General features: G+C 34.7%; 4 protein-coding genes across 4 annotated transcripts; 2 read left to right on the forward strand and 2 right to left on the reverse strand.

The window, feature by feature from the left end:
- Window positions 1–2,279: 2,279 nt before the first annotated feature.
- On the reverse strand, window positions 2,280–8,113 carry LOC121730648. Its single transcript, XM_042119788.1, has 5 exons — window positions 7,919–8,113; window positions 7,474–7,611; window positions 3,931–4,011; window positions 3,487–3,733; window positions 2,280–3,372 (listed from the first exon to the last, which is right to left on the reverse strand). The coding sequence occupies exons 1-5, from the start codon at window positions 7,970–7,972 to the stop codon at window positions 2,693–2,695; spliced, it is 1,200 nt and encodes a 399-aa protein (XP_041975722.1). The 5' UTR covers window positions 7,973–8,113; the 3' UTR covers window positions 2,280–2,692.
- Window positions 8,114–9,568: 1,455 nt separating this feature from the next.
- On the forward strand, window positions 9,569–10,713 carry LOC121730427 (ubiquitin carboxyl-terminal hydrolase isozyme L3). The gene is made up of 2 exons (XM_042119453.1): window positions 9,569–9,692; window positions 9,819–10,713. The coding sequence occupies exon 2, from the start codon at window positions 9,825–9,827 to the stop codon at window positions 10,515–10,517; it is 693 nt and encodes a 230-aa protein (XP_041975387.1). The 5' UTR covers window positions 9,569–9,692; window positions 9,819–9,824; the 3' UTR covers window positions 10,518–10,713.
- A 1,700-nt stretch (window positions 10,714–12,413) lies between these two features.
- LOC121730426 (major facilitator superfamily domain-containing protein 12-like) lies at window positions 12,414–16,907 on the reverse strand. The gene is made up of 8 exons (XM_042119452.1): window positions 16,384–16,907; window positions 16,091–16,298; window positions 15,819–15,903; window positions 15,548–15,736; window positions 15,086–15,383; window positions 14,779–14,929; window positions 14,208–14,335; window positions 12,414–12,481 (listed from the first exon to the last, which is right to left on the reverse strand). Exons 1-8 carry the CDS (start codon window positions 16,661–16,663, stop codon window positions 12,426–12,428), a joined length of 1,395 nt encoding a protein of 464 aa, XP_041975386.1. The 5' UTR covers window positions 16,664–16,907; the 3' UTR covers window positions 12,414–12,425.
- A 1,376-nt stretch (window positions 16,908–18,283) lies between these two features.
- Window positions 18,284–26,454, forward strand: LOC121730682. The gene is made up of 8 exons (XM_042119824.1): window positions 18,284–18,622; window positions 19,048–20,337; window positions 20,513–20,731; window positions 21,298–22,883; window positions 23,709–23,813; window positions 24,045–24,690; window positions 25,322–25,460; window positions 25,791–26,454. The coding sequence occupies exons 1-8, from the start codon at window positions 18,475–18,477 to the stop codon at window positions 26,452–26,454; spliced, it is 4,797 nt and encodes a 1,598-aa protein (XP_041975758.1). The 5' UTR covers window positions 18,284–18,474.
- Window positions 26,455–26,795: the final 341 nt, after the last annotated feature.

Here is a 26,795-nt window from a genome sequence, read left to right on the forward strand (position 1 = left end):
AAGGTCTTCAAGCATGGGCGTACCGAGGGGGCAGGGGGGGGGGGGGTAATTTGCCCCCCCTGGCCCAGAACCTGGGTACGCCCATGTCTTCAAGGGATATTATTTAAATAAAAATAAATCAAGTAATAGAAAGTGTATATTTGGTATAAAATTAGTTTGGATAACTGTAAACTTAAAGAGTAGAGGAATTCTTAATCTAGTAAAGCTCGATGTTTTATTTTCACAGAATCATAGTAAATACACTTCAACATACTATAACATCCAATTGAAAAAAGTGTTTTAGAGATAGAACTTTTAATACATCCACAAAACTTCAAAACTTTCTGTTGCTTTTGAATATACGAAACACTTCTGAAATCTTGTCAAGATATTTTTATAATACAGAAAAGAAAAAATTTATAACTAGGTATAAAATGTAGTAAAATCGGTACAAAAAAAATATTAAAATACTTTTAGCTTAATATTCCCTATTAAGGCAAGAGACATGGAATTACATAAGGAATGTTAAATGTAGTAAATAGTAATCATAGATTTTTTTTAAATATATTCTTGTAGTACAATGTTTATAGGTTTGGACGGAAAGAGGATGGTCCCTGTTATACATAATATTATTATACTACCTAATTCCTTACTAATAAAAATGATGCTTAAAGGGGATTTCCTGATCTTTGCACCACACCGACAAAAATTCAAATAAAATCATAAAGTTAATATACCTAGCGGAATAGAGAAACAAAGGCCTGAGCAAGAGAGATGTCACTATCAGTGACACTGCGTGGTAGAAAGATATGTGTGATACATGACAGCAGCACTCTTTATTTGACGTCCAGTCGGCACGTGCCGCACGTTGACAATTTAATCTCATAGAAATCATGTTCAATCATGCTTGTGTAAGTGTATACATACACATATTTTTGCACACAGATGAAACCAATTTTGGTTTCGTTTGACAGCTCGATATTGTTGCTCTATTCCGCTAGGTATATTAACTTTGTGAATAAAATGCAACTTTATGACAGGCTTATAGGTTTCATTCCCTGTCACTGCCGTGGCGTGGCATAGAGCAAAATCGATTGCTGCATTGATTGGTACAGTACCTTTAGAATTTGGACATGATAATATTATACAATTATATATCCTTGTCTAAAACAATGGAAAAGTAGCTTAACAAACAAGAACAAAATATTGTAAGGCTTAACCATTCAGTAACTTTTTTATTTTTAAGGATATTATACTTTTCATGAACTACTCATTATTCATTATTAATGTAAAGTGAACAAAAATACACTAGTGCTTCGGTCATAGATAAAAATCTTAAAACTACAACTACATACTAAAATGGCATAGAGGCATTAAACTATCATTACAAAGAGTATTATAAGATCGATAAAAAAATTACTGAATAATCCTAAAGTAAATAACAGGTTACGGATAATATCAATATAAGAAAGATGTATGCTTTGGAATGTGCACTACATATTATGAAAAAATCTTAAAATAATAGAAGATACATAAAAAATAAATTAACAATGATATGGCTGCAATTCCTTATCACACTAATTTTAAAAGTGTTTAAAAGTTTATAACAGTAACAAATAACTAGTTGTATTGTTAGGTATAAATAGAATAAAATTGCAAGGTCAAGTCAAAGAATGTATATAATTTTTTATACAAGTACTTAACGATTTTTAGGGTTCCGTACTCAAAAGGTAAAAACGGGACCGTATTACTAAGACTTCGATGTCTGTCCATCTGTCTGTCTCCAGGCTGTAACTGAAGAACGGTGATAGCTAGAGAGTAGAGAGTTGAAATTGTCATAGATTGTTGCCTATTGTCGCTATATCGTTAGCATTGAAGTATGTTGCCGCTATAGCAACAAATACTAATAACAAAATAAATCTAATGTTCAAGGGCTCTCATACAACAAATGTGATTTTTTTTTGCCCTTTTTGCTTTATATCAATAATACGTTGGCACACATAGGTATTTGAAATATTCACAAAATACTTGAGTAATAAAATTAAAATAAAATAATAATATAATCACCATACCTATTTTTGCTCTTAGATGGTACGGAACCCTTCCTGCGCAAGTCCGACTTACACTTGGCCTCTTTTTTGTTATATTTTGAACTAAGCAAAACTTATTCTTTACTTGTAATGTCATACCTACACATTCATATAATTAAATAATTAGATTATCACAATGGATTTTCGAGATTCTTTTAACTTTTTTTTACACTTCAGTACTTATAGAACCTTTTACATATTTTTTTGCCTCGTTATAAAATATATTTTTTTACTTTTAAAGTAAATTAAGTACATATTTCCCTATGATCTAAATAAGATAAGAAATTTTTAACGTCTGATAGATCTCAAAATGTTTCAATTCACTCAGATCTCTGTGCATTGTAAACAATATTATATAAAATACAAAAACTAGATAATATATTTGAGCTTATTGCTGAGCGTTTATAGAAGAAATAGAAGAGTCCTTAACATGTAAATTAGTATAAAAAAAATTAAAAATATTTTATTGCTAAGGTTAGGAATTAAGATCGTTGTACAATGGTGGCTTACTACACCTATATAAGTAACTAGGTGGGTGTGCATGGATTTAAGACTTCGCTTTCACCCTTTAGCTAAATCGTACAAGTTGTACTATTATCATAGCTCGAGTCTACACTTACTTGTTAGTTGACATTATAGATGTCGTTGGTGGGATGATACGCCGGCGGGCCGGGCGCCTGCGGGGTGGCGCGCGGGGAGTACGGCGGCGCGGGGGGAGGAGGCTCCCAAGTTTCCCCGCCGCTATACCCGTAAGCCCCGCCCCCGTACCCCGGCGAGTCCCGGGCACCCTCGGAACGGTTCTCGTAGTTCCGATCGTAACGCCCGATGGTCTCGTACGGTGCTACAGTCTCCTTCGGATCGTAGTTGTCATTATACGGCCCGGCCACGTCGCGTCCGCTCCTACTGCGGCTCCGTATCGTGTCGTATCGGTTGGTTAGAATCGGCACAGATTCCACAGGGGGCGGAGAGTCTATTTCGGGTGAGTTCGCGGTCGTCTCGCTTTCCGGCGCCTGGTATGACACGGGTCGGGCGGCGTGGAAGTTCGAGTACGAGGAGTGAGCGGACGTCGGTCTCGGCTGTCGCGACTCGCGCGGCAGAGAGGTGTTGGAGGCCAGGTAGCCCGCGTTTCTGTAGGAGCGTCGGGAGCGTCTCACAGAGGACCCGGCGCTCCTCGACCCCGACCGGCGCTTCACCCGACGCGGCGTCATCGGTTTCATGGAGCTCTCGCTTATGTTTGTATCGTTTGTTTTCACCTTTTCGATTGTGTAGACTGATCTTATGGGCATTTCGTAATTTTCTTTCGCTGTAAAAAAAAGGAATTTTAAATACTGTTTTATACAATATTTTAGCTACTCAATTTTGTGGAATAAGATACCACTTTTTATTTTTTAGTTTTTACTACATAAAAAATATTTACCGAATGTTGGTTTCGAGTAGGATCTATACGTAAGGATCACAGAAAATGGCAGTGCTATGGCAGTGAGCAGTGCGGCGGTTGAGGATTGAGCTAGCTCAACATGGTGCCACTGAAAGAAGCATCCGTCAACACGAGCCGGTCTCAACGTTCCGGGCCCGTCCACTTCACCCCAGACAGGCTGGCAACCCCACCCGTTACTCTCCCACCAGCTGACACTTCCAGTTCCCAATGACAAAAGACCACCTTCCTAAAAATAGAATATTATGGTGAGGATACAGTTAAATTATTATTATTAGAATTTGATTTTCTCTTTTAAATGCTCTTCTTAAAATTATATAATTCTAAGTCCAAATTTTGTGATGCAATAGATGACTTGTCTATTGTTATTTTCTGCAGATTCATATTATATATTTAGGTGGTAACACCTTAATATTATAAACTTACCCTATCTAAGGAGCCAGTGTTGAGGTAGTAGCATATAAGAAATATGTTCCAAGTTAACCACATACAGCTCCAAATTCCATACTGAAAAAAAAAAACAAATTATTAAAATAAAACTTGGCGTGCGCACTGCAGTGCCCTTAGATTGATTATTATTAATCAAATAATAATGTCTGTGAAATGAAAGGAAATATAGGAAGGCTTAACATCATGGGCGTACCCAGGTAGGGGCAGGGGGACAGCTGCCGAATTCGTGACCAACTTTTGTTAGTATAAAAATATTGTTTTGCCTTATTTTTTACGTTTTGAAGAAGAATGCCATTAACTAACAGTCCAGAAAGGATTTTAGAGTTATTAGAAGAGTTAGACTTTGATGATTTGAGTGCCCAAAGCAGCCTGAGGCTTTGGGCATTGAACTTAAGGACCACATATTTAGGTAGAAGTGAAAAAAATCCTGGAACTTACAAAAGATATGAAGTGTGTTCATCTAAAAAAGATTAAAAAAACACTTCACACATGCACATCATGTCCAATTTTTATATGCTAGGGTATGATTGCATATTGTAATAACTGTAGTAGTTCTATAACTATAAATGAGGAAGTAGAAGACTGATTTTTTTTTATTTTCATGTTAGTTAGTTATAGAATAGAATCGAATAGAATAGAATATTTTTATTGCAAGAATGTAGTGTTACATAGGTCTTAACATTAATTAGTATATTGTTCTTATACATTCTGCCATACAAATGGCGTGCAATTGAACATCAAAAATATCAGCTATTGAACTATAATAAGTAATTACAAAATACTATATAGATAGGATTCAATTAAATTATTATCATGCAGCCATTTTAGAATTTTGTCAAGATTTTTATTAATTTCATTTTGGTATGATTTTTGGTCATTACATTCAATTATTAGGGTCGTATCATCTACGAATAATATAGTTTTATACATTGTGACGTTTGGAAGGTCGTTAATATATAACAGAAATATAAAAGGTCCTAGTATACTTCCCTGAGGGACTCCGTATTTATTAATTTTGAATAGAGATCGATATATAACTTTTGAACCCTACCGAACCCGATAGATAACTTTTGATCCACTCGTAAGCTTTTCCTCGTATGTCGTATTTGTACAACTTATAGAGACGTAGTTTGTGATCGACAAAGTCAAAGGCTTTGGTCATGTCTAAAAAGATTGCTGCTACTGGTAGCTTTCGGTTAATTGCTTCTGTAACATGTTTTATTAAGTGAAAATATGCAAGGGACGTGCTGCTGTTTTTCTTATACCCAAATTGTTCTGATTTTAGTACCCCGTTATTAATGACGAAATCATACAGTCTCTCAAGCATGACCTTTTCAAATATTTTAGACAGAACCGGTATTAAGGCTATTGGTCGATAGTTATTTACATCGTGACTGTCACCTTTTTTAAATAAGGGTTTTATAATAGACTTTTTAAGCATATCCGGGAAAACACCCTCTTCAATGGAAAGATTCATTAAATCACTTAACAGTCCAGAAATATGTTTAGCACACGCTTTAATGACACTAGTCTTAATATCCTACGGAGTTTGTATTATTGAGATTTTTTATTATGCTAATGATTTCATTCTTGTCAGTCGGTTTTAGAAAAATTGTATTTATGATATTATTACTTAAGGTTGTTTTAATGTCATCTGTATTAAAATTAAAATTATGGGTATTAGTCATATTGATATAAAAATTATTAAATATTTCACAAATGTCACAGGGGTTTGAATGAGATTTATTATTGTATATAATTGATTGAATATCATTGTTTTTATTTATATCACCAATATTTCTATTAATAACTTCCCAGACCGCCTTACATTTGTTTTTTTTCTTGTATATATAATTTTGATTTTGTAGCTGCAATGACTTACGAATGCATTTTTTTAGAATTGTGTGATAGTTTCTGTATTTTTTGTAGTTAAATTTTTTATTCGAGGCATTGTATTTGTAACTGAAGAAAAGTTTTCTTTTTATAATGCATGACTTTTTAATACCTTTTGTCAACCATGTATTTCTGTCATTGATATTGCTTTTCTAGAATATAATAATCTCCGGAAAACATAAGTCATAAAAAAGTTTAAATAACTCGTGGAGCTTATTGAACGCGTCGTTTAGATTACTTAAATTATTCGTATACCTCCGAAAAACTTAAAGAAGATATGTGCTTACAAAAAGTTTGCAAATTATATTTCTTATAGTCTCGAGATCATTCAAGCCATGTTAATTATTTCGCGGCCTTTTTTTAATGTGAACGCATAAAATTTGGGCTGTCTCGTGATCCGATAGACCTAGATGGACAATGTCTACTTTTAATGTTTTTATGTTGCTTGCAAATTGATCAAGACAAGCACTTTTCCTAGTTGGTAATTTAATATGATACGTAATGTCAATATTTTTTAATAAACTACTAAGATTCATACTATTATTGTTTAATTTAAGAGTATCGATATTCCAGTCCCCACAAAGTATTTTTTTTTATCTATTTGAAATTTTTAGTAAAAGTGCTTCTAACTTGTCAAAAAAGATCGAAGGATTACTATTGGGTGTTCTATATATACAGATTATTATAATTTTATGAAACGTAAGTTCAATGCCAGCGCCCTCGAAGCCTAAATCGCAGGATAAATCACCAACAATACCTAGACTTTTGCAATGTATATTATTTTTGACGAGTGTGCACGAGCCACCTCGTTTAGCGTTTCGAGAATATGAAGCAACTAATTTAAAGTTAGGATTTTTAATAATTGCTCTATACCTTTTTTGATAAAAGTTTCGGTTAAACACTAGATTTGTACCTCTTTTCCATTTTTAGTAAGCTCCGATAACGCGGCAGTTATTTCATCTGATTTGCTTATGGCACCGGTTATATTTTATATCAACCTCTCATTCAATTCATCAATAAATTTTTTCCTTCATAGGTAACAAAATTTTTGGAAAATATATAATTAACATACACATTATGTTTTCAAGGTTGAGTTTGCATCTGCCGTAAAGAAAGCCAATAACAAAAATATTTATTTTATAACACAGGTTTTTCTTTAATTTTATGCATAATTAAAGTCCCCTTTTTAAGTAAATAATAAACAAAATTGTGGTAGCTTATTTAGTTTTATTAAAAATTATCTACAAACTTCGGGTCAAAATGAACCGACGTCATAGTCCATGTAATTATTTTCAGGTCATTGACGCCGGGTCAATAAAACCTTACTCGGCACTAGAATGCCGTGGCGCAACTGCAGGGGTGATTTGTGCAGGGTAAGTGAGGTCGTTCCGATTATAGAGGTATTCAGATTAGCTGGGGTTCGGACTATTGAGGCCCTACTGTACTTATATTGCAGCAAAACCTATGTGTGTATTTGCTGTAAATAATAAATAAAAAAATATAATAATTTATTATTATTTGCTGTCAACATTGAGTACTTAAACAGCATTCTTTATGAAATAAATGGTATATAAGTGTGTAGAAACTAACGGTACGGAAAACGGAAAGGTAACGTGAGATACTTACAGAAACAAGATATCTTGTAACATATTGCACAGCACCAAAACAACCAAATATTATGAACAAAATGTTGAGGAAGTTGGCAATTATGGGCAACCACATATATCCCAAGAAATCAAACACTTGTCTTTGTACTGTAAATATCTGGAAAAAAAATTATCTGCAAATATTAATTGTAAACAAAGGCACTAGTACTTAATTAAATGTATTTATTTGTAAACCACAATTATTGTTTAACACAAAGAAAAGATTTATTTATTATGTCAATAATCTATTCTATTTGATCAAAGCATGACTAAAGCATCCACAGTTGGACAGTTAACTGCCAAAATTATTAACATCATGATTCATGACAGAACTATTTTATTCAATGACTTATTACAAACTTTAATATTTAATTTAGATAACTTATAGGTTATCGATTGCTTTGTTTGTTTTTAATTTAACTAACCATTTGTATAATGCAGACAATAAGCAGAATTGTCCTGAGTCCACAAACTGCCATGGTTCAAGATTTTTAAGAAATTGTTAGTGTTAAAAATTACATTATATTTGCTAAAATTTATGAGCAATATCAGCTATTCTTTTTTAATTTAGCAAAGTTTTTAACATTTTAATATTGTGAAAACAAAACTACGTTGCCCATTTTGTGAAACTGACAGCACAGATTACTAGTAAGATTATAGACTGACAGTTTGCAACTGACATTTGACAATGAATCATGTTTTTTTAAGTGGCCCATCCATGGAATTAAAGTATTATACACAGATTACTGGTAAGTAGTAGTCTAGTAGTATAACGCCTCCGTGGTCCAGTGGTTCAGAGCTCGGCTCTTGACTCGGAGGTCGTGGGTTCGATTCCCGCGTTGGAAACATGTTATTTCCAAGTTTGGTTAGGATAATGCAGGCTGATCACCTGATTGTCTGACAAGTAAGATGATCCATGCGTCGGATGGGCATGTAAAAAGTCGGCCCTGCGCCTGATCTCTCGCTAGTCGTGTCGGTTTGCCGTCCCACTGGGTTATGAGAGTAAAGGAATAGAGAGTGCTCTTGTGTACTGCGCACACACCTGGGCACTATAAAATGACTCCTGCGTAGCTGGCCTGGTTTCAATGAAACCGGCCACCGTCACCGAACCGGTGTGGGAGCTATTATTATTACTAGTAGTATATATTTGGTATTATACCTTCATGAATGATATACTACGTATAAGTTATAACTGGAAAGCTTACTGTGCGTCTAAGCACGTGTCGAGTAAGAGGTCATAACTCATAAATCTTGGTCCGTCTCTCTCTAACTAGTGTAAACATTCCTATGACCTATCTGTAGAACATTCAAATAAAATCGCTTCGCTCAGTGCCTATAATAATTGTCCAGTGTCCTATCGGTCAACCTCGATTCTCGGTGATAGCGGCTACGAATAATAAAGTTTTAATTATTCGTAGGGTAGCGGTCAATAACCCTCTGTCAATTTTTTTTCATATTTCCTAGTTTTATATACAAGCCACGAATCACGATTGACAATAAAGTGACAAAATATGTTTCTAGTTGGGGTTATATCGTATTTTGCTTATCTCGATTTTTTATATTTTTTCATTACATTATGTAAAGTTTACAGTTCTGACAAGATATTGTCTTTAACGGGTTAAAGACAATAATATACAATACTGACATATATCGATGTGAACTGAATATGAAGTTTAACACTTCGAACTTATAAAACGTTGGAAATTATCATCATAATATTAAATACCGTATTCGTTATCGTGCACAAGTGTGGGAAAGTGATGTAATAACCAGAAACGTGCTCTTTTGTGTTCCCTCCAAAACTCCATCAAAAGTTTTAGTAAAGCGTCCTACCACTTTACTGAATCGACCGACTTGACTTCTTGACTGTATTGACTTTATACTTAGACTTTGACTAGAGTTTAGACCAGAGTCTTGACTGACCTGACGATAATATAGAAAAAAATTGTATTAAAGAATATTGTTTTCCCGCCATAATATTATACTCGACACTGGCCATGGTTATAGCCGATGTGCCATTATATGAAAAAAAAAATCTATCAAGTGTCATGACCATGGTCATGACTCATATTTGCTGTCAAAATCAGCTGTCAGATTTTATCGGTCGGCGTTGCGAAGCGAATTTTTCGTTACCTATTTCATACATTTTTAAACTAGAATTTGATACCTACTTTTGTAACTTTCTAATTTCCTAAAAAGGTGCGACGTTTTGTCTTTAATCATATGTATGACATTTACTATATTCGGAATTATTAATTATAATTATTTGAGTTATCATAGCAACAAGTAAAAGCCGGTACCTGTATACCTACTTTTTATTTTCAGGTTGAAATGGCGTCTGAAGTTCTTATTCCCTTAGAATCGAACCCCGATGTTATGAATAAATTCCTTCAGAAACTCGGGGTTCCTGCCAAGTGGAACATAACGGATATAATGGGACTGGATCCCGAATTGCTCGTGTTCGTTCCCCGCCCAGTTCTCTCAGTGACACTGCTATTTCCCGTGTCTGAAGCTTACGAGGAGCATAAAAAGAAGGAGGAAGCCGATATTTTATCTAAAGGTCAAACCGTATCCAATAATCTTTTCTATATGAAACAAAACGTGAGAAACGCTTGTGGGACCATAGCCCTCGTACACGGGGTCGCCAATAACACCGATAGAATTCAACTAAGCGATGGTATTCTTAAAGATTTTCTTAACGAAGCCAAGCCCTTGGATCCAGCTGCACGAGGGAAGCTGTTTGAGAATTGTGCTGGAATAGTCAACACTCACAAGGAGCTGGCTCTGGAGGGTCAGACCAACACGCCGAGTGCCGAAGATCCTGTTAACCACCATTTCATTACTTTTGTACATCGCGATGGAGCCTTGTATGAGCTGGATGGGAACAAAGCTTTTCCTATCAATCACGGCCCGACCACAGAGGACTCGCTCTTGGAGGATGCTGCCAAAGTGTGCAAGGAGTTCATGGCGCGTGACCCCACCGAGGTCCGCTTCACAGTTGTGGCTTTAACTGCTGCTGATTAAAAATATAATCAGATGTTGCAAATGATGCAAAGAATGAGCTTTATTTAGCTTTCACTGAAAGTGCTTTTGGTTTTAAAGTTGTGATGATTACTGATTATTTATTGCTTTAAATTAAGCTTGGAGATAAAATCTTAAGTCATAAAGCAGAGGAGAATATTTTTTGTGCATTATAGAATTAAAATTTAATTTAACTTTTTTGGTATGTTTTATTGACGAAACTAAAATTTCACCTGGAAGACTGCATAACATTTACAAATTCTGCATAACTGGATTCCTAGATGAGCAATTTCATTGTCAATATTCCCTACGAGCCACCGTTTTTAGGGTTCTGTACCCAAAGGGTAAAAACAGGACCCTATTACTAAGACTTCCTTGTCTGTCCGTCTGTCTCCAGGCTGTAACTCAAGAACGGTAATAGCTCAGATTGTGTATACACACAATGTCTGTCAGCAGGCTGCAACTCAAGAATGGTAATAGTTACAGAGTTGAAATTTTCACAGATTGTGTATATCTGTTGCCGCTATAACAACAAATACTAAAATCAAAATAAAACTAATATTTGAGGGGGGCTCCCATACAACAAACATGATTTTTTTGCATTTTTGGTCTATATCAATAATGGCAAATGGTACTTGAATTTTTCACAAAGTCCTTAGTTATAATATTATGTGAACTTTAATATTTAATAAAATAAAAAATTAATATTAAAATAAAATAAAAAATTAAGGGGGGTTCCAATACAAAAAATAATTTTGGCCTAATTTTGCTCTATTGTATAATGGTACGGAACCCTTCGAGCGCGAGTTCGACTCACACTTGGCCGATTATTTATTTAAATATATACCTAACGATTCATAGCTGTTGTTCAAAATTTAAAGTTTTAAATTTAAATTCAAAAAGTTAAAGTTGTAATCGTCGTTTGAGTATTTTCTTTTTCCACACAAGGGAATTATGGGGAACTTTAAATTTTTACCGATTTTCAGCTTGGTGAGAATTTATGAAATCTCAAATGTCTAACTGACTTGGCTATGAATGCGCGCGATGTTCAATATCAATCCTAGACGGACAATAATATTACTTACGCAATACGTGATATTATTGTAGGTCTAGGCGCCCACTTATAATTACAAAGAAACAAATAACAGTATTTCACATTATTTATTTACAAGTTACTTGGATCAAATTATAAAAATAAATAAATAACAATATAAGTAATATGTGCTTAGCTCAGTTAATGAAATCTCAAACTTCAACTAACAATAATATTATTAAAATAAACTCAACCAACAATAAATAACAAAATTAAACCTTTACCTAAATCAATATGTCTTCTGTTAATACTGATTTGGAATTGATATAATATTCATATTCATGGGCGTACCCAGGATTTCAGCTAGGGGGGGGGCTGTTTTTAATTCCCACTTGCCAGGAAAATTGACGTTTATTTTATATATTATTATAGGGCAGCTGCCCTCCCCGCTTCCGGCCACTACCTGGGTACGCCCATGATAATATATTTTTATGGGTAGAATTTACATAAGTACAAATAAGTACTAATAATATAATTTAAATACAAAATATACTATATCTAAGAAGTTAAATAATATTAAGATTTCCAGAGAGCTGAGAGCTTCTCTACTAATTAACATGACAATTATTTTTGATCCAAAGGACAATGAGTGCCTTAAGATTAATAACATTTATAACTTTCTGTCTAATGTCTTTTATCTGATAAACTTGAACGCACATTTTTCAGCACCGTAGTGCGTCGAACGCACCGCATAGTACACGAAATGCGGCGCGTTCGGCACCTGTATACAGAATACAGACAAAATATTTTTTAGACTTTTTATAATACTTATATTAAATTGATATGTCATTGTTTATAATTGTATCTACAACAAATATTCATTCAATTCCACGGTGTTCCTCTATTTCGCTATGGTCGCCTACAGATGAGCTTTCTGAAACAAAATTTAAAATGTAAGTGTAAAATTGTATTCGCCATACTTTTCCGCCACTGCAACTTGTGTGAGCTAGCTGCTAGTGTCAACAATGCAATCACACAGGGCCAGACCGTGAGATTAGGGGGCCCTGGGCTAATACTACTTGGGGCCAATGGTGAAATACTCAAACCAGATATGTTACTACCGTGCGCGTTGTGAAGCTTCAAATACGGCCCAATTGCCGTCTTTAGTCTGCATCGAGCGCAGTCACGAACGTGCCGCGTCTTGTCTTACCCAAATAAATTGAAAATGACGTCGTGCGTGTTTCGAAATTGTACCAATTATGACTCGAAAGTAAACAAAACTCATGGAATCTCTTAACACATGTCTTGATTGCAATAAATACCTCGATTATTTACATTTTCAATTATTTTTTCGAACAATCTGCAATTTTGAATTTGAAAACTGTTCGGAAGAGATTTAAGCCTAAAAATAGTATGGACGTAACATATCTGTATAAGTAGAATATCATTGCTTGGGGCTATAAAATTTAACTGCCAGTTAAAAGTACAAACACCTAGGTTGGGTTGCACCAGAGGCGTGGTTAAAGTTATGGTTATAGTTAAGGCAAATTTAACCTTAACTTTGACCAGAGAAATTGACAGATGACAGCTGATCCAACAAGGTTATAAATGCACGTGGGCGGGGGCGTTGCTGGTAAAGGAGAACTGTCAAAAAATGGCGTTTTTGTATGATGGCAACGTTAGTTGCTTTTTTCGCCACATGCATTTAAAACCTCGTGATTGGTTTAATACAATTATGATTACTAAATAATAAAATAAATAAATAATGCGATTCTTTCGCAATATCTTCTATTTTTTAATTTGACATAACTTGGCAGGGCCCTTAAATTCGCGGGGCCTCGTATTTAAACTCAAATAGCCATGTGGTTGATCCGGCCCTATCCTCCTATCCTCTATCCTACTAACCTGAAATGCTTGTCTCTTTTTAGGAAAATAAATCTGTAACATTGCAAGTATAGTCTGTTCACTAGTAAATGTCCAGATTCCACTCGAGAAAGGATAATGTTTTGCTATTGTTTGTTGAATTGCCGATAGTAAACCCATTTTGCCGCCACTTAAGAGTTAGAGCAATCCAGCAGTGTTGATACTTGATGAAATTATCATGTAAATAAAACTTTAATAAAACTTCGCTTATTATACTAAAAAAGGATTGATCCCTAACACTCGACTTACTCATAAGGTGTAACAAATATTACTGACTAGAAAAGGTTTAACTTTTCTTGAAGCGCTCGTAGGTAGAAAATGCATATGAAAAGGATCAAGGTCAGTTGTTCCGAGTATTGCAGATGCACGTGGTCGGCGGCAAACTGGTTCTACTATCGGCAATTCAACAAACAATAGCAAAACATTATCCTTTCTCGAGTGGAATCTGGACATTTCCTAGTGAACAGACTATACTAAGTAGCATTGTATTATTGTAAATTAAGTCACAAATATGACTCAGACTAACATCATACAATCTTTATGTAACAGTGTTGCATGATGCATTTTGCTGATCCAAGTCTGACTGATAGTGGGGTTAAAGGTCTGTTTCTAGTTTAAGTAAACTTTGTTAGTAAGGTACTTCTGACTAATTTAAAATATATCAACGTATAAAGTAAGTTGTCAGTACTTATAAATCATTATCTCAATGTTATAAATAATATCAAATTGGTAGCTACCTTCATTTACGAGAATATTGTGCGTCTGATTAGGCAATAATAATGTAAGTGCAAGTCCAAGTATTGTAGCTCCACCGCAAACGCCGGCCAAAACAAGTCGATAGTAGTCGATTCCAGATTGTTCTGCACTGAAAAAAAATGTAAATACATATACAATTACATGGACCAAACATAACAATATTTAAATATAACTTCAAAATGAGTTCGACCGCATCCGTGTTTAAAAAAGTCAACACTCATTTCGTCATTTTTAATAGATCGTTGGAGCTCGTGCATTGAATAGTTATAGGAATATTCTAGGCAGAGCACTTATATTATAGATGACATGAAATTTTCCTAAAACTATGCGTCATTTTTAAAAGATTGTTGGAGCTCGCGCATTGAGCAGTTATAGGAATATTCTCGGCAGAGCACTTATATTATTATAGACGACATGAAATCTTCATGAAACTATGCAGCGATCAAAGCGTTAATATTCAGCAGGAGCGTGAATGCTGTTGCAATAATCAGCACATCGTTTGACAGAAATGCACTCCAGCTCCCGAAATTCTAAGTCAGTTCTTATACTTACAACATCTGTATCACTGCAATTGTTAGGCCACATGACAGCTTATCCGTGAAACTCATGATTCCATATATAAATGCTGAAGCATGAGTACTCTCTCCGATGAGATCGGCAGTTAGTGCCAAACTAGTTACTAGCATTTGTGCACCACCAAAACCTGCAAAAACAAAATTGTGCTTTGTAACAAAGTCTTAATAAATAATATTATGTTTCTGTTATTAAAGTAGAGTTTGAATTACGTCACTTTTAATGAGTGTTGTGATTTTAATATATTAATTACTCTAAAAACCCAATGGCTAAAATTTAAACTAACCTATTAAAACAGCTACAAGATAAATGTAATATATCTTATACATTTCGTCATAGTCAAGGTAGATCCATGCAAAACAACTGAGAGAACATGCAGAGCCAAGAAAATAGTTAATCTTGCGAGTGATAGATCTTGGAGCTAATCTTTGAAGACCGGCAGCAAAGAGACTTCCAACGTAAATAGCCAGTGGCACCACAGCTAAAGTTCGAGCAGGGAGTCCCAGGGTTCGGTGTAAATACAGTGGTATCAACATTTGGGACACATTAACAACTAATCTTGTGCTCATATAAATACCTGCAATCTGAAGAAAAATTCTTGATGGAAATATGTTGACAAGTTATTTGTGTAAACAAACATGCAAGGGCAAAGTTTGTTAAACTAATTTATGGTTAGTTAATAGATTGTTAATATTAAATATTTCAAAAATTTGTTGAATAGTTGACTCAACCAATGTAGTCATAATACCTGATATAATATAGGTTTTCTGAACATAGAAGTGTGTAATGTGTCAGCTCTCCTCTCTTCGTAAGTTAAGGCAGTCCTTGAGGGACGCTCAGAAACTCCACAGTGAAACACTATTGATGCAATTGTACCTACTCCGAGGACGATCAAGACAATATGTTTAAACTTCCATGCATCAGTTGGTCCAATTTGCTGAAAGGAATGTTCAAAATAAGTAAACCTAAATGTTTTAAAACATTATGTTAAAAATTGTCAATGAAAGCCTTTAGTATACCTCTGTATCACATTTTCCTGTTAAGTGCAGTACTAGCCATGTGCAGATGTATACAAAGAGATTCGAGAAAACTGTGAAGCCATATCTGTAAAAATAATATATTAGTAAAGAAAAAAATTATTGTGAGAACACAAAAAAAAATATAAGTTAGCTAACTTTAACATGCAACTTTGAATTTTGAAAGAATTCTCTTTTTTTAAATAAAGAATATTTATGACTTTATTATTATGTAATATAAATAAAATAAATTTAAATCATACTAATTTTAATACCTAATAGCTGTAAGATGAGTCCGGACATGTGGGTCTTCTGCTAACTCTGGAATTAGGCTAAGGTGTGATATTTGAACTGAAGCCCAACCTATTTGAAATATTATTATAAAGGCTGAATAATAGTACATCTGTGCCCATTTATGTGTAGTCGAGCAGCCTATGCACTCAACAAAAATAAAAGGAAATGATATAAGTACACACACTGTACCTGTAACAATACAAAAAATAAAACATAATATTAATTAGGGAAATTGGATAAAAAGGGTGTAAAAATAAATAAAAAATACACTCACCAAACAAGTGCCAAAGTTTTCTTTTTCCATATTTTGCACTTATGAGATTATCTGTGTGGTCTGAATGATATCCAACAAAGGGAGTTGCTAAAGCATCAGTAAATTGGCCTATTAACATAAGATATCCCGCCTGAGAGGCAGAAAACTCTAATACTAAATGAAAAAACACTAAAAAGTACGTAAACCAGAGACTGGCACAAACATCGTTTAAAATATGACCAATCCCATACGCAAGTTGCAATTTATTACTAGTGGATATATCAAGAAGTTCACTATCCATTTTTATATTAGCTAATCCTCCCACTAACACCAACACGTCTCATCGATAGCCGATAAGTACGGTACCTAAAGTATATTGTTTACTTTGTAGATTGTTAACAATACAACAGTCAGTGTTATTTCCATGTTAAGCTGCCAGTATCAAGTAATTGATTACTCTCATAATATTATGTTCCAGTTATTGTTTCAGAATAATTAAAAGCGGGTGTATTATTAAATAAATAAATTAAAATTGTGCAATGAAAATAATGATTGTAGGTATTTCGATTTTGACATTGACAGCTTGAGCCTTGACAGTTGACCGATAGAGTGCTATTGAATGACACCTAACCTTTTTAATTTCACTACAAAACTAAAAAATTCTGCTAGGGTAAATGACTAGTGATTGGACAGTACTGCTTACTAGTCATTGGACAACGCACAAAAACACAATATTTATCAAGGTTGCTTTAAAATCTGCCTGTTTTTAAAGTAATGAATGCCTTATTTTAAAGAAAAACAGGTAGGTTTTTATTAAGGTGTAATAAGTCTGCCTTCTGCCTTTAAATTGTTCTCAAATAGAAAAAAGAAATGTCATAATCTGTAGTCTATTGTGTAGAAGTGTAAATGCAGGGTGACCATATGTGGCAGGTTCCTGCCATTTTGGCAGGATTGGCGTCTTATTTTGGCCTATGGCATGATCGGTTGACGTTTTAAAAATTTGGCAGGTTTTGGCAGGATTGGGGTATGAAAAATAAATTTTATTATTGCATCTCAAATTTCCGACAGTGGCAACCCTTTACTTTACGGGGTATTTCCCTGTACAGTTCGACAAGAGTCGTGTTCGTTTAGTTTTTCAATGTACATTGCGCATGCGCAAAGTTAAAAATTAGTGTCAGTGTGAGTGTCATGTTCTAAAATCTGACAGAAATTGTTAGAACATGACACTCCATTATGAAGTTGACAGTCAGCTGCCAAACTGCGAAAAAATGAAACCAACACGGCTATTGGCTTTAAATGGATATGTCAATTATGTCAATGGGCGCTGCTGGTAAAGGAGAACTGTCAAAAATGACGTTTTTACGTATGATATCTAAGCATTAGTTCCTTTTCTCGCCACGTTCATTAACAGCCTTGTCGAACTGTACTTCTCTTGTGTGGTAACTGGTGTCGTGGGTGATAGTTATTATTGGTGGTGGCTTTATACTAACAACTCTCTGGTGGTGGCATTATACTAGCTAACTACTGGTGTGGAGGTGTGGTGATGAAAGAAAGTGAAGAAATTAAAAAGTGGCACCATCGTAGTGTCATCCCTTTTTTCTGAGATTGATTTGAAAAGGATGACACTACGATGTTACCACTTTTTAATTTTTTCACTTTTTTGACAGACTACCTACGCTTGATACGCTTTTTACATGACATACACCGATACAAGGCTCTCTCCTATAGTCTATAATACGATAAGATAGGTTTAATCTAATAAAAAATTGCAATATAAAATGTGTATTTTTACTTTTCATACTTTAAAACAACAGTAAATAAGTTGGCAAAATTTGGGCACTTTTTACTACAGGCTTTGGCAGTTTTTTGACCGAAGTATGGCAGGATCTGTAATTTAAATATGGTCACCCTGTGTAAATGTCAAGCTTGAATGTTTATCTCTATTTGCTCTATACGCTGTTTTTGCCTGGTTTTTGCCTTTAATTAGTGATAGAACCTACCAAAAATAATTTTTATTATGAACGGTCAGATAAGATGAATGTAAAAAATAGTTCCTGATACTTCACAACATTAATAAAACCCCTGAAAGATTATTTATTGAAGTCTACAAAAATGAAGTCGTTTTGTGTGCTTCTGCTGTTTATATTTATATATCGGGCTAGTTGTGATGATTTTAAAGAAGAAATATTCATCAAGCCACTCCCACCGAGTCATCTTTATGTAAACTTTAACTTTATTACAACATTAAATGGAGATTCCTGTAAGATTCCTTTAAATAACTTCTTACACTTATAACATTATTTATCCTGATAACAAGAATGTTATAATATATTACGACGATACCTCAGCAACTTATAATTATATTAATGACATTCTAGTTCAGATACATATTTCATAACAAATTTTGAAGGTTTATAATGTATTCCATAATACACTACTTGCTGCACAAGCTTTAAGGATTTTCTATGATTCAGGATCGGTACAGTGACTAAGGACCACTTACTCCATTTTCTTTAGAGCTTGGAGCTAAAATTCCTTAGGTTTCCTGGTACTAGATTTTGCTAATAATGTAATAGCGACCACTTCACAAATAGATAATAGTATTATCAACAACATTTAACATGTTGTTGATAAAATAACAAAGTATTGCCTAACTTAATAATGAAAACCATTTCTACTTTACAGTTGAACATACTTACTATGCACCAAGATCTCTGGGAGAAGTTATGACTAGACATAATGTAGAAGAACTTCATTTGACTTTAACAGAAGGACAATGGAGGCACAACCAGTGGGGCTATCCTATAGCTGATGCGGCGCCTGGAGCTGAATTGTATGCATGGTTTAATCCTAGTGTGGAAGATATTGATGTCCAATGGGCCAAATTAAGCTCAACATTGTCTGGTCTTTTTTGTGCATCGTTGAATTTTATACAATACGCTAATACTATTACACCACGCATGGCAATGTGGCCTTCGGGAGCTGTTGACAGTAAGCGGAATATAACATCACACCTAAGATATTCATCACTGCCAAGAGAAATAGTATGCACTGAAAACTTGACCCCATGGAAGAAACTGTTACCCTGTGAATCTAGTCATGGATTTTCCTCTCTACTTAATTCTAGAATGATACACAATACCAATTATCACTCCATAGGAGTTCACATGAGGAAGATATGCCTAGATAATGGTTGCTCTCAGGTGGGAATTGAAATAAAGCAAACAGTTGCACTTGTGTATGATTTCAAAATAATTAATACAATGGATTGGTCCTTAAGGAAATTGTTTGGTCAAGGGTTACCGGGAGGATGTCCTCTCGCAACATCCAGCAAAATTTATATTGATACAAGTTCAGACAGTGCTTACCCTTTTGCTTTGAATCCAATACCTGATAGCACTGTGCTTTCGCAGAGAGGAGGGAGTGAAACCACACTTGCTATATACAATATCAAACCCAATGGCACAATGATAAATATTGCAGCAAAGTATGAGGCCAAGGATAAGATACTTGTTGGCATTCCTCCTCCACTGACTTTTACCCGCCATGTTCTTGGTTATGGTAAAGAGTTTGGTGGTATAGTTACAGAGATAACTAACAATTACTGGGCACCTATCAACATTGTGCTACTAGAGAATGCTCCATGGTGGCTACCGTTACAGCTGAGTTCTTTGAGAATAAATGGAGAAGCAGAGAGTAAAGTTATTCTGTCTCAATACTACTCGCCAGGAAGGAGTAGACAGAGACCTTATCACTTGGAACTGCTCCTTAAATTACCACCCAAGACAACAACAACAATCAGCATTGATTTTGAATTTGTGTTTTTGAAATGGCAAGAATATCCACCTGATGCTAATCATGGGTTCTATATTGGCTCTGCTTTGATTTCTGCCAATTTACCTACTGCTAGAAACTACACCAGTCTCCCAGTTTCGGGAATCACTTATGATTCTACTTTTAATGCATCAAGGCCTTGTAAGTATGAAATTTGTAAAAATAATAGTAACACAATACCATATTCTTTACAAATATTGCGCTTTAGCTGTAGTTTATGTGAAATTTTTCATAAGTTTCTTTTACAATAAGTGACAATGTAAACTTTCCTTATTAGGGTTATAGATGTTATTTAAAACTTTTTTATTAATTTCAGGGTATCCCATAGTGCTTAGAACAAATGGTGCAATGGTGTCTCTTCCCACACCAGACTTCAGTATGCCCTACAATGTGATATGTCTTGCATGCACTGTAGTTGCTTTAGCATTTGGACCTCTACACAACATTTGCACGAAGCGACTCATTTTGAAGACCTTGGAAAGTGAGCCGACATTGAAACAGAGGATACTAAAATTCTTCAAAAAGAAAAAAGACTAAGTAGTTAAATAAATTTGTCAGTATTTATAATTTGTAATTATTCCTAGAAATAAGATCTTTTATAGATCTTGTACAAGATTATGTACTAAATTAGGCAAAAAAAAAAATGTAATGTAGAATGGATCCAATGGTACCTAATCACTAATCCATGAACAATAATAATTATTGTCAATATTGCTCTATAGAGTTTTTATGACAGAACTTGTACAGAACATTTTGTCAATCTGACTGGAGGTGTAGACAAAAGATTTTAATTTGTTATAAAAATATATATTATTGTTGTTTCAACTTTGTGTTAAATAATTTTTAAGAATTTTTAAAATAATTGCTATTGTATTCAAGTATTTACTTAGTACATACATACGAAAGTGATTCTGATTATATTCAGACGGAAATTAACGCTGTTTAAAGTTTCATTTAATATAATTTGCTTATTCAATTATGGGTAAGTACATTACTGTGATTCAATCTTTTTATTATTATTTCTTAACAATTTCCATTAATCGTCAGACTATTAATATACCGCTTAAATGAAGTGCGTAATAATTTAATCCGTATTTTCAGATAAATATGTTTCTTGTTCACGGTGCAAATACAAACTATCATTACAATATAAACCACTACAAAAAATAGCTGGAGCTGAGAGAATAGATTTTCTTGATTTTCTTTGTAGTCACTGTAAAAATGAGATTCTTCGAAAAGATGAAAAATATATCATTGATGCGCCAAAGCATGTTGTCTCACAAAGCAACAGCATCAAAACTACACCCAGCGGAGCTAAATTTCCTCCAGTTACGCAGTATGAACGAGATGATAACTATCTAATTTCCACACATTCACCTAAGAAATTTACAAAACCTAAAACGAGCGTGCCAGGTGATTCAAAAGAATCAGTAGCAACATATGATACTGTTGAAATGCAAGAAGAATTAAAAAGTACTTATTCGAAATTTAAGTTAAAAGAAAGTAGGAAAGAAGATATATATGCCCTAAACCAAATTAGTGATAACAATGAAAAGCGAATTGAAGTTACTTTATCAGAAAAACAACAAGAATACTTTCGCTTCTGGTTTCCGGAGAAAGACTTGGATAAAAGTGTGCCAATACGATACCTCAAAAATAAGAGTTCAACAGAAATATTAAGAGATATTTTCGAAAAAGAAAGCTTTAATCTCGCTAAAACCACAGAAACACCCAATATTGGAGAATTTATAGGCGGCGCTAATTGGTCAGCAAAAATTGCAGAGAAATATGCTACTGAAAATAAATTAAAATGCTTCGATGCAAAAAGTTATGAAACATACGAGCAAAACAAAAATGGGCAGTTTGATACCTCAAACATGAACGGAAAACATAAAGCAGTAGATATTGCTAAAGCAAACGTGAAAACGAAAGAAATGGACAATACTAAGGAAACAGTAAGAACGAAAGAAGTGAATAATGCTAAAGAAAGTGTAAAAAACAAAAATAAAACATTAACTGAGAGAAAATTATCAAAGAAGCCAAGAAGCATACAAAATCACGAAAAAGCTCAGAAAAGTCCTGTATCCCGAGAAAAGTCTGAAATAACGAAAAAACGAAAAAAAGAAAAAGATAAGAAACACACCGACGATGAAGACGTTAGGTCTCGGAAAAGCGAAGAAGATAAAAAGCACCAAAAAGATACACATCCGAAAGAATCGTTCGATAACGCAGATACAAATAGTTTAAAGGAAGATACACGTAGTATGGAAGATTTAGAAGAAAACTATGATCAGGAATTAATTACAGATATTAAATCTGATGACGATAATAAAGAAATAAAAGATCAACAAAATAACGGCGAAGGTGAAGTCGATGAATTGTTTACTGCGAGTAAAAAACTCGTGGAAAGTAAAAGTAAAATATCAAAAAAGTCTAAAGAACCTAAAGGAAAAGTAAGTAATATAGATGTAAGAGACCCAAACATTAGCAGTAAGACACAAAGTCTTTTAAAAGATATTATTAAGCGACTTGAAGAAAAAGAGAATATATCTCATGACCTTAACCCTAAAGATGTTAAAGTAAGTAAAATAGATGTACCAGATAAGCGAGGTGTTAAGAAAGTGAAGAAACAAGTAAAATTAAGTGATAAGATTAAAATTAAGGATAGCGAATATGACGCACTACAGGTAAGATTTTTTAAGTTTATTTACATAATTTATGGATTATCATCAAAATTAAAATTGGACAGATATATAATAAGGACTAGATAAAAGAAAAATAATAAATTGTACGTAATTCATATAGACTACTCACATCTTTGAGTTCGTTTAGCAATACTGGAAGGGGTATAGTCTTAATACTTCTGATCTCATCAACTAATAATGAGTCTGATTACTGTGTATATCAATACAGTGCCTCGGCTTTGCTAACCCCTTCGGCTCACCAAACAAAATAGAAATTTGAATACTTATGGCCATAACGCCACCTCCTATTACTATATTGTCATATCACGATCCACGATTCAAGTAGGTCTCAGTCGACAAATAAAGTAAAACCCAATAGTGATATTTACTTTCGGCACTCTTCTGAGCAACCTTTCTGCTTAAAAATATGCCTATGAAAAAGAACGTAAGAATTTTTAATAAAGTTTTATCAATCGCATCATGTTCACATTTTACTATAGTAATAATTAGAAACTTTGTATTTTTACTCTTGGATTTTAGCCTGAGTTTTTAGCATAAAGTTAATATACCTTCCGCTAGTTACGGTATATTAACATTAACTTTATGGTTTTTAGCTTCATAGATAACTGTCATTATGTAACTGTCGTTTATTTTGGATGTTCTTTACATTTTTTTTTATGTAATTTCTACTTTATACACACTTTTATACTAAGCCATAATATATTTGTATAGCCTTATGATGGTAATACGTAAGATCTTTATAGTCAAATTCTAGTGTTCACTTAGAATTTACAAAATAAGTGCAAAATAATTTTCATACATTTACAGGCTGATCAAGAGCCACCTAAGGGGACAACAAGATATGCTTTGTCTAATCAAAATTATATTGATAAAGGCTGGACAAAACTACCGACTGAAAAAACTGTTAGAAAGGTGATGATTTAGTCTTCTATTTCTTGAGTTAGATCTACAGTATTGTTGAAACTTTATTTGTGAAGCTATTCGAATTTCTAAGTTAAAAGATTTCTCAGCTTATCAAGTGACAAGTACTCATTATGTCTTTGTCATTGTTATTTTACCAAGCAGACAAAACTGTTAACTGTTTAGCAAATATAGCTTTAGAGGTCGTAAGTTTCCAGGTCAATAAAAAAACTTGTTTAACAGATGATTCGTTACAAAATGAAGCAACCCCACCCTGAATTTGATTGGTTTAACCGTAACAAACACAAAAAACAAATGTTTTACAACACCGGCGAAAAGCTAGCAGACTTTGAAGATAGTGAGGGCGATCATTCAATAGAAGGAGACGGAGCCCATTCTAAGAAAGGTGAGATAGTTTATTCGAAGAAAGGAGAGGATGATCATTCAAAGAAAGGAGTGGGAAAACATTCAAAGTCGAAGAAAGGGGAGGTAGATCATTCAAAGATAGAGGAAGAAGATCATGCGAAGTCCAAGAAAGGGGAGGTAGGTCATTCGAAGAAAGGGGAGGGAGATCATATTTTGAAGAAAGGAGACGAAGACCATTCGAAGAAACGGGAGGTAGGTCATTTTAAGAAAAGAGAGGGAGAACATTCGAAGAAAGTGGAAGGAGGTAATTCGAATAAAATGGAAAGAGATCATTCGAAGAAAGAAGAGGGTGACCTCCCTTTAAAGAAAGGGGAGGGAGATCATTCGAAGAAAGGGGAAAAAGATCATTCGAAAAAAGAGAAAGGAGGTCACTCGGAGAATGGGGAGGGAGATATAGCGAAGAAAAAAAACAAGTTATATTACCGAAACGGAAAAGTGGCGCTCGAACACTATGTGCCTGAAGGTAACTAATACAACCAATTATTACATTATAAGATAAAATAGTTTGATAATAATTGCCTGGTTTTCCTAAATAAACCTAGATACAGAATAAGCAATGTTCTATGCTATTAATGATCTTCTTGCTCGATTTGCTAACTTTTTCTGCGCATGACTTGTATATAGGCTAAATAGGTAGCGGATGCGGGTAGTCTGGGCACTGTATGATCTCCCCTCTGCAACATCCATACTAATATTATAAATGCGAAAGTGTGTCTGACTGTCTGTCTATTTTTCCACTTCGTCCCTAAACCGCTGATCCGGTTTTGCTGCAGACGTGTGCGTTACTGCATATGTGTAATTGCATAGGTTCTATTTCCACAGACTAAAAAGTGCGTCACGGATAGTCTGTCGTCTGCGCTGCGCCTTAAACGAGCAATTCTTGTATATATATAATTGGAATCTCGGAATCGGCTCCAACGGGTATGGAGATACTTTTGAGTCTAGGGAAAGGATATAGGATACTTTTTATCCCTTCCGTTCCTGCGCGATACATTAGTTTTGACGCAACGGAGTTGCGGGCATCATGTAGCTTTTTATAATTATTCCTAGGAGCTCACGGCAGTATGGTTTATAAATTATTCAAAATGTTGCAGAAGAGAATAATGAAAAGCGCTTAGTAGTGTATAGTAAAGGTGAGACGGATCCAAGTGGTCGCCACAAGCCTTCAACCGTTTTGGCCACTTTTGACCACCTCGGCAATGGAGTTGTCTACGACCACGACGGGAATGTTCGGTAGGTATAGTAGTCGGCAATAATTCAACGAATTTAAGCATTTTGAATTGTTAATATTCGTAGAATTTACTTTACTTTTTTGAATTAAACTACTTACCTACTATAATATCTCATCCTAGGTATTACATGTTATAATCCCTAGATTTGTAATAAGTTAAATGTGTCCGGCAGTCCGTGGCAACATAGCTCCCATACATATAACCAGATTTTTAGCTGATGTTATCAAAAGTGTGTAATGTATTAAATTTAATTTAATTCAATTCATCATCACTCGCGAGTCGCGCGTCGCTGATTTTCATTTCGGTTATATTATTATTTTATCGATCGCAGGCTCAAGTACAATCAAACTGAGGGTGTTTTGCTAGACAAAACTTTGGGACCAGTCACGCGTTGGAAGTGGCACACCTTGAATGATCCACCCGAACTGAAAGACGTCACGAACGAAACCACGCTCGAGCCCAAAGACATGAATATAGCGAAACTGGGAAAGCCCAGCGAGGTAAGGAAAATACAAGACAAAGAAATACAAGCTATAGCGATGCAAAACTTTATCAAAAGCAAGCAGAAGAAATTCAAACCATTCCCCATAAAGATGAAGGCAGTTAAAATAAACGAAAACTTTTCTCTGAAAGTTGTCGACCAAGCCACGATTTATCTCAATTTTAAGGATCAAGAAGTTAACATTCGGACGAATGTTGGTTTAGTTTTGGATCAGAAGGACATAGTAGACACAGAACTGGCGGATATAGGGGACGTTACTAATTCAGATAGAGTTCCTAAAACTGCGAGTTTGGCCATGTTACAGTCGCAACGAAGATATGTGCAGCGCCTTCAGCGACAACGAAATGAAAGAATGAAACTATTGCGTTTAAAACAATCCAGTATTGACCGACTTTATGTAGGAGTTTCGAGACCACGGCATAAAGTTATCAAAGTAAAGGTTGATAAGGTGTGCCAATGTAATCTGCTTTGTGAAGATTATATTATATTATGATTTATTTATTAATAGATAATTTTATTTTAAAATGCATGATTACCTATTTGTAAAGCTGGATATATCCGTCTGCCCGTACGCGCGGTTTGGCGGTACACCGCGAGATGACAAGTAAACTGTGCCGCTATCTACAGGGTGCAATTAAACCTTCCTACCAAATTTTTTCCAGGGCTTAGGTATCCTTAGGGGTGTTATTTTTTTTTTCATAGACATATTTTATCCCATTTAAAATCGTTGCAGAACGGTCACTCGTGGCGCGAGGGAATCAGCGAGGGATACGCGGGGCGAGGCGCGCGCGCGGGTGCACGTGACGCGCGGCCGACGCATCGTGTCCATTAATT

The sequence above is a fragment of the Aricia agestis genome, chromosome 9 (assembly GCF_905147365.1).
Source record: "Aricia agestis chromosome 9, ilAriAges1.1, whole genome shotgun sequence".
In the NCBI taxonomy this organism is placed as follows: Eukaryota; Metazoa; Arthropoda; class Insecta; order Lepidoptera; family Lycaenidae; genus Aricia; species Aricia agestis.

Coding starts and splice junctions, on each gene's coding strand:
- LOC121730648 (XM_042119788.1), bottom strand. CDS start 7,972: ATGGCAGTTTGTGGACTCAGGACAATTCTGCTTATTGTCTGCATTATA. Junction 3,734..3,930: donor ACACTGGCTCCTTAGATAGG/GTAAGTTTATAA, acceptor TTCTATTTTTAG/GAAGGTGGTCTTTTGTCATT. Junction 3,373..3,486: donor CTACTCGAAACCAACATTCG/GTAAATATTTTT, acceptor TTTTTTTTACAG/CGAAAGAAAATTACGAAATG.
- LOC121730682 (XM_042119824.1), top strand. CDS start 18,475: ATGAAGTCGTTTTGTGTGCTTCTGCTGTTTATATTTATATATCGGGCT. Junction 18,623..19,047: donor AACATTAAATGGAGATTCCT/GTAAGATTCCTT, acceptor TCTACTTTACAG/TTGAACATACTTACTATGCA. Junction 25,461..25,790: donor GACCACGACGGGAATGTTCG/GTAGGTATAGTA, acceptor TATCGATCGCAG/GCTCAAGTACAATCAAACTG.
- LOC121730426 (XM_042119452.1), bottom strand. CDS start 16,663: ATGGATAGTGAACTTCTTGATATATCCACTAGTAATAAATTGCAACTT. Junction 15,904..16,090: donor ACTCATCTTACAGCTATTAG/GTATTAAAATTA, acceptor TTATTTTTACAG/ATATGGCTTCACAGTTTTCT. Junction 15,737..15,818: donor CAGGAAAATGTGATACAGAG/GTATACTAAAGG, acceptor CATTCCTTTCAG/CAAATTGGACCAACTGATGC.
- LOC121730427 (XM_042119453.1), top strand. CDS start 9,825: ATGGCGTCTGAAGTTCTTATTCCCTTAGAATCGAACCCCGATGTTATG.